General features: G+C 41.3%; 1 protein-coding gene across 3 annotated transcripts in view; it reads left to right on the top strand.

Moving 5' to 3' along the window:
- The first annotated feature begins 4,864 nt into the window (after positions 1-4,864).
- BLTP3B (bridge-like lipid transfer protein family member 3B) overlaps positions 4,865-7,935 on the top strand; it is a 93,694-nt gene continuing 90,623 nt past the window's right edge. For all 3 annotated transcript variants that reach the window (XM_019961142.2, XM_019961141.2, XM_019961144.2), the window contains exon 1: positions 4,865-5,144. In XM_019961142.2, the coding sequence (XP_019816701.2) occupies positions 5,101-5,144 (44 nt within the window). In that variant the 5' untranslated portion in view covers positions 4,865-5,100. The remainder of the gene's footprint in view (positions 5,145-7,935) is intronic.

Raw genomic sequence — 7,935 nt, 5'->3', positions numbered from 1 at the left:
CTACCTGCTCGAAAGAGTCATGCCGTACTTCCTTCCTATCCTAACGTTTTTACTTCTTGGCCAGATCCAATAAGAGAGAAAATGCTAAAGTTTTTTTTCTTTCAATGCGTGATTGTTCTTTACTTTTGTAGATTTGAGTTACTTTTGGAAGTTTCTTATAACGCCTGTAACGAACCATCTCTGTGGGAGGGTTGGGAGGAAAGGTTGTGTGTTCGAATAGTATTATTCAGTGACGTCTTTTGAAGAATACATTGCAAACCCGTACGCAGCATGGAATTGGGTATGAAGACTCTTCAGCTTCATCATGCGCCACTGCTTCCGAGTGTTGGAGACAGTCACCTTGTTACAAATACGCTGTTCCGTCAACCGCCTCGCTGTTTTACTCACACTCTTCCCTCTCCGCTTGCTCTTCTGGACCGAGCTTTGTGTCTTACCGAAAAAAGCTTCTCGACACCTGACACACTCCCTCCCCGTTCCCCTTCCTAAAATTAGGTATTCCTCCTGTGTGTTCCCGTGATGACTTGAGCTCACTCCACAGTATCGTATTGGTTAAGAGAATTAATTTTAAATTGGAATCCGGACCCTGCCACAAAATGGCTGTGTAACCTTGGGTGATGAAGATAAGGGTTAATGCTTACACAACATTTAATGCATGTGGTTAAATTTTGGGTTTTGGGTGTATTTCTTAATCTTGAAGTTAATTTAATCTTTAATCTTAATTTAATCTTTTGAAGTAGGTCCTATTACTGAAATCAAAGATAGTGGTTAAGAGTGCTGTTTCTTCTTTAAAACTCTTGGGTCAAATCCTCATTCTGCCACTACATGTGTTGGACAGGTTAGTTAACCTCTCTACACCTTAGTTTCCTCATCTGTAAAATGGAGTACTATAATAATTTCCCCTTGCAGAATTGTTTTATGAAGAGTAAATGATAAAAGTCAAGTACCTGGTAGTAGTAATCATCATTGTCATTGCCATCATCATCCTTTTATTTTATGATCATCCTATTGCCTTTGCCATGGCAAACTTTTCAAAGTCAGGCACTCTCAGTTCAGTTCAGTCGCTCAGTCGTGTCCGACTCTTTGTGACTCCATGAACCGCAGCAGCCAGGCCTCCCTGTCCATCACCAACTCCTGGAGTCCACCCAAACCCATGTTCATCGAGTTGGTGATGCCATCCAACCATCTCATCTTCTGTCGTCCCCTTCTCCTCCTGCCCTCAATCTTTGCCAGCATCCGGGTCTTTTCAAATGAGTCAGCTTTTCTCATCAGGTGGCCAAAGTATTGGAGTTTCAGCTTCAAAGTCAGTCCCTCCAATGAACACCCAGGATTGATCTCCTTTAGGATGGACTGGTTGGATCTCCTTGCAGTCCAAGGGACTCTGAGAAGTCTTCTCCAACACCTCAGGCACTCTACAGGTGTCTATAATTCTTTGTAAAAAAAGTCATTGAAACTTCAAATTTAGTTGTATCCAATTTTAGTAATCAATTTTCTAACAATATTAAATCGATAGCCTCCCTCATGTAAAAAAATTTTATCAATCTTACATTATAGAGTGGTCACCATTTCTATTCACCTCTCATCTTTTAAAATAGGCTCTTTCCATTCTATCTCTACTGGTTTTAAGCCCTTTCTCACTTAAGCTTTTCTTTTTGCTTTCCTTCATTTTTCTCTGATCCCGGATCAAGATTATTTTTGTTCTTGGCTTCAGCTATCCTTGAATAAATCCTAAAGAAGAACTTCCACCCCAAATTGCAACCTGAATGTTTCTATCCAGACAGCGTGAAATAACCTTAAAGGTAACATTCAAAACAATTTTATCTCCAAAACTGCTTGTTCCACCTCTATTACTTGTCTCAATTAGTGGTATGTCCCAGTATCTACCTAGTGCCTCAAACTAGAAGCCTCAATTACCTTCAACGGCAATCCTTCACTTAATCCTGGAATTTTTCCTTGACTTTTTTTTTTTTTTTCTGGTTGTTTGTTTGCCTCTACTGATACTGCTTCATCTTTCACCAGAAATAGTAATGTTACAAGCTTCTCAAGGTTCCTATTTCCATTCTCTTCTCAATATGTTCTGTCCTCTATACTGCCAGTATGATTATCAGAAATATTTTTCTATATCAGAGATCTTATCATATTTCCCAAATTCAATCACCATAGTTTTCTAAGGCTTGACACTGACTATGAAATAATGTCCAAGCATTTGCAATCTCATCTCCCTTCCACCCATCCTACATTGTCTGCTGGTAAATATTTAACAACTGGATCTCCAGGGGAAAAAGTCCTGATTTTAGTGTTTACCATTTTATACAATGAAAATACTGTTACAATGGCTGATTACAAGCTTTCCTGAAGTTACCAAACACTGGAACACACAGTTGGAAAGAGACGTGCACAACTGGTTCATGAGCCAGTATGAACTGGCTGGGTATGAAGTTGAGCCAACTTCAGCACAGACTGTTCAGTAAAAGCTCTGACTGCACTCACCTTCACACCATGCGATCTCTCTTCCCACCCCTCCAGGTTTTAGTACACATAATCTCAAGCCTGTGACTATTACTTTTCACATGTATTACACATCAAATACATGTGTATTTTGGCAGTGTGTAATTTTAAAAGGGTTAAAAATATCACTCTGATACACATACGGAACATGTGCAAATATTTCAGTTGCATTAATGAGTGAACTAACTTTATATCCTATCTTGCTGGTTCCTGCATTAATGTGAGTTAAATTTTTGATGCACATTTATTATATATTTATATGACAGTCATGTTTTTAACTTTTTGAAAATTAAGTAGCAATGAACAAAAACGTAAATATAAACCATAGAATTTATGGTGGGTTTATGATAGGTGTTCTCTCAGTTAAAGGAGATTCAAGTTGAAATTACTGCCATGTGTTTTCTAAAGAAAAAGATATTGTAACTGCATTTATGAACCTGAAGTATTCTTTAATAGTTCTTACTTTGAAAAGGAATTCTCATGTTGTTCCAGCATATTAGATTACTTGCCATTTAGAAGTCATGGACTTTGACACTTCTGTCCTTTTTCATAATTATGTTCCACCTACTTGAAACATCCTAGTGAGTTAGTAATGATAGCCAACATTCTGTTGTGTCTGGCACTCTCTAAGTATTTAACCTGCATTAGCTTAGTTAATCCTCACAACAACCTCATGAAGGTAAATAATACCACAGGGCTGGAGAAGTTCAGTACTTTCCCTACCATTACAAAGCTAAAAATCCACAGAGTGAAGTTTCAAATACAAGGCTGACTTTGGAGCCCATTCATTTAATGTTAGGGCTTCCCTGATAGCTCAGTCAGTAAAGAATCTGCCTGCAATGCAGGAGATCCTGGTTTGATTCCTGGGTTGGGAAGATCCACTGGAGAAGGGAAAGGCTACCCACTCCAGTATTCTTGGGCTTCCCTTGTGGCTCAGCTGATAGAGTGAAGTTTCAAATCCAAGTCTGACTTTGGAGCCAGTTCATTTAACATTAAGCTGACATTCTCACCCTTGAAATACCATCTCCACTAAAATCCCATCTCTGACTAAACAAGATAGAATCACTCCATCCTTTGTGTTTTTATGACCTTTTTCTTCTGTTTCCAATATGGCAAGGATAATAATAGCATTAAGAGCTTGACATATGCTAGGTACTTTGTTGAACACTGTATATGCATTTAATCCTCACAAAATTGTGAGATACTTTTATCTCCAATAGATGAGGTACTGAGGCTGAGATTGAAATAAGGTGCTCAAGTTTACACTCTGCCTACAAAGTGGCCAAGTCAGCCTTTGAACAAGAGTCTAATTACAGAGCTCAAGGTCTTAGCGTAGGAATTTATCTTTCATCTGAGGCTGTTAATTAACTTCTTGATGACAGGAAAAGTTTGTTTTCGTTCAGGCTACCTAGTTACTTGAATAGTCCCTTATTTTTAGTGCATTATAAATGAGTAAATTGAGTAAAGTCAATCCACAAATATCTGCTTTCCCTTTGCTTTAAAAGGGTCAGGACTATATGTAAACTATCCCCTTGCCATTCCCATACACTCCCACAGACTTTTCTGATACATCCCTCAGAGGTAGTGTAATTTCCCCCCCCTTTTCAGATGTCACTGGATGGTCATTTTCATCTCTTAAAGTGTTGGTTTGGGGCTGGGTCGAGTGAAGGTGCAGAGCTGTAATAGTTCTCCCTGATTTCAACTATTTCCTTCCTTTTCATAGAAATTTTAAAGTGAAATTTTACACCTTTATTTCTCTAGATACAGCAACCTAGTGAGTTGGGTAAGGCTGATATTAACCTATTGTATAGATAATTAAACTGAGGCTAAAAGTAAGAAATTATTTTCTCCAGGTTAATATAACTAGAAAATACTAGAGCCAAAACTAGAATTTAGCCTTCTAACGTCCTGGTCCTGGACTCTATTAACACATCGTAACAACTTTCACTTTCCTTAGAATTTCTAGAGGAAACATCAAATTATAGCATTTGGCCAGGGTAACACAGAATATCTAAGCAAAGAAGAATATCAAGAAAACTGAGTAAGTAAAGAAAGCAAAGCAATCAGCACTTTGTGGAGTGAATTCTGACAGGCAAATGAAAAAGAAAAGTGAGATATGGACGAAGCACTCAGTGAAGGACACTAGAGACTGAGGATGGAGGTCTAAAACCCAGAAGGCTCTGGGGTTGGGAGTCAAACCATTCAAGAGAGTCAGGAACAGGTAGGACCCCGGACCCGAGACCCTGCAAGAGAAGCGGGACGTCAAACCTCCCGAGCCCGCGTTGCCCCGCCCCGCCTCGCGCCGCCCCGCCCCGCCTCGCGCCCGCGGCTCCCCGGCCCTCCCCCAGGTCTCTTAGGTGATGTTGCAGCCAAGATGGCGCCGGCGGCGGCCGCGGCTGCCTGAGCGCAATGCTTCGGGTCCTTGGCGGCAGCGGTGGCGGCTGTGGCCTCGGCCGGGGCCTCGGGTCTGTCCCGGGCGTGAGTGCTCAGGAGCCTCTCCTCCGGCCGGGTGAATCCGGACAAAGAGGAGACGGCCTCGAGGAGAGGAGGCAGTGAAGAACGGAGAGAGAGCGCGGCGCCTCCCGCCTCGGCACCATGGCTGGGCTCATCAAGAAACAGATCCTGAAGCACCTTTCCAGGTTAGAGCTTCGAGCGTGGGCACAAGCCCGCCTCCGCCCTAGCAGGGTACCAGAGGCAACCCGCGGCTTCAGGGGCGGCGGGGACTGGCAGCCTAGCCGGAGGCGACCCTTGGACTCCCTGCTCCAGAGGGGCAGAGGTCGCGGCCCCTGATCTCCCTTGGCCCCTGCACTCAGGGCTGGCCTCGCGAGTCAGCGCCTGCATGGGGTCGTCCCCGGTCCGGGTCGCCCACAGACAGGTTCGCCCCTGGACGGCGCCCCTAGATGGATTTTCTCCCCCGATCGGCTCGCGGAGGAGCGTGTTGGGTGGCAGGGAGAGACTGATGGCTGGGATCATCCCCGACGCGGCGTCTGGGGGGCGTCGGGAGGACCCTCTCGGGCGGTCCTGCGCGGAGACTGGAGATGGTCTGGCGCCGCCCAGGTGCTCAGTGTCTGCTCTCCTCCATTCGGAGATGAGCGGTTCCGTTAACCCAGGGCGTCTAGCGCAGTGTGGACTCTTAGGGCTGAGCCTTGTCTTCTCACTGAAATGTTAACCTTGTTATTGTTCTGAATTCACCCTGCCTCGCCGTTCCCAGTCTGTGCATTAGAGGGTGTGCCTGTTTGCACAGTTAGGATTTGTTTTAGGTAAATAATCAGAGTTACCAACTTTGGCAGGTTTTTTTCTGGAGTCGTTTTAGCCCCACATCATTCGTACAGAGTTTATTACTATTTTTTTAAATCTAAGATCCATAAATTCAGGGAGTCAACATCTGTGGTAACAAACCCAAGACTTGTCAGCCTTTCCATTTCATAACGCGGTTTTAGTCAGAATCATGACTCAGTAAAGCTGGCAGTTTGTTACTGCCCCTGACTTTTCCATATTTGTCTCAAAACACAGGCTAAATGTAGGATCTTGTTTCCAAGTTGTTAACAGCGAATTCAGAATGCGTGATTATGACCCTTTCCTCTGTTATTTGTAAGTTAAAGATTACTTTTAACTGATTTTAGGAAAACACTTGGGTGTGATGATATACTTTCCTAGTAAAGAGAGCTCTTGGTTGTCCAAATTGTTGTATACCACAGGTAGTATGCTGGAGAGCAAAATTATTATTTCTGTGATTCAGCAAATATTTTCCTCACTTATAACATTGAATAAGATAAAGGTATTTTTTTAAAGTAACCAAGTATAGAAACACTGATGATTATACATTTCTTAATGGTATCACTAATTGGAAATTTTCTTTTGAAATTGTCCATATGATCCAATAATGAATTACTTCATTTTGGAAGATGTTATCATTATTTTGTATGATTAAGTAAGATCTGACTTGTCAGATGTCCTCCAGCCTTTCTCATACTCAGTTCACAAGAAAATTTGCACCTACAGAAAATGATTTGAATTTCTATTTTCTCACTCTCCCGAGGATGACAGTATTTACATAGCTAGTTCCATTTTAGATGCACAGGAGAAAAGTTTGTTCAGTCATTAAGAACCTTAGGACATTAGAGTTTAATTATCTTATAGAACTCCCGTTGATGAGGACTCTTACGAATCAGTTGTTAAAGGTAATGGTTTACTTCACAAAACAGACATATTCAGAATTGAACCTTGAGAATTACTCTTTTTTTTTTTTTTTTATAATAGAGTATAGATTTACCATGTGTTAGTTTCAGGTATCGGAGAAGGCAATGGCACCCCACTCCAGTACTCTTGCCTGGAAAATCCCATGGATGGAGGAGCCTGGTAGGCTTCAGTCCATGGGGTCGCTAAGAGTCGGACACGACTGAGCAGCTTCACTTTCACTTTTCACTTTCATGCATTGGAGAAGGAAATGGCAACCCACTCCAGTGTTCTTGCCTGGAGAATCCCAGGGACGGGGGAGCCTGGTGGGCTGCCGTCTATGGGGTCGCACAGAGTCGGACATGACTGAAGTGACTTAGCAGCAGCAGCAGCAGCAGTTTCAGGTATACAACATAGTGAGTCAGTTATGCATATAGAGGATTACTTTTTTAATCTGTATGATTTCTAATAACTGCACTGTTAACTAATGATTTTTTTGAAATGTGTTTTTGAAGCACTTAAGTTTTCAGTTAATTCATGTTTCAAAACTTCCTTAAGTCAAGTGACTGAAGAGTATCTAATTCATCCTCTTGGTTAAGATATTAACCTTACTGCTGTTATTAACCTTACTGTTATTAACCTTACTGTTGCTGTCATCTCCTAAGAACAATACAGTTATTTATAAATATAAAGGATGACAATAGAAGAAACAAGGTGGGTGTTGTGATAATTTACTGTTACTCAGGTAGTGATGAACTTCTGAAATTATCTAGGTCAAACCTAATTTTATAGATTATTCAGTAATAAAGATGTCACTATACTGATCTAACCATCTGGAACACATTTTGATTGGAAATACTCAGAACATATTATCTTCTGATAATAGACATTTCTTATGACTAGTGAATCGAACTCATGATAGTTTGTTAATGGAGGGCTTACCTGACCACTCTTTTCTCTGTAGCACTCATTCTCATCTGTAATAAGATGTACTTGTTTATTTGCAGTTCATTTGTCTTCTGTACTGAGTGTAAACTCCAAGAGAGCAGGTTTTTTTTTTTTTTGAGTCTAGAATAATGTAGGTACTCAATGACTATTTTTTGAATGAATGCATGAATGGCAACAATGAATTGACTGTGCTTCATACTGCTTTTTTTTTTTTTTTTTAAGCCACCAATATTATCACAGATATTGGGCATGGCCAATTTTCCTGTGGTTTTAGGAAATAATGGACAACTGAATAATTGAATAAAT

This window comes from Bos indicus, chromosome 5, assembly GCF_029378745.1.
Source record: "Bos indicus isolate NIAB-ARS_2022 breed Sahiwal x Tharparkar chromosome 5, NIAB-ARS_B.indTharparkar_mat_pri_1.0, whole genome shotgun sequence".
Lineage (NCBI taxonomy): Eukaryota > Metazoa > Chordata > Mammalia > Artiodactyla > Bovidae > Bos > Bos indicus.
This window is presented reverse-complemented; position numbering and strand designations above follow the sequence as displayed.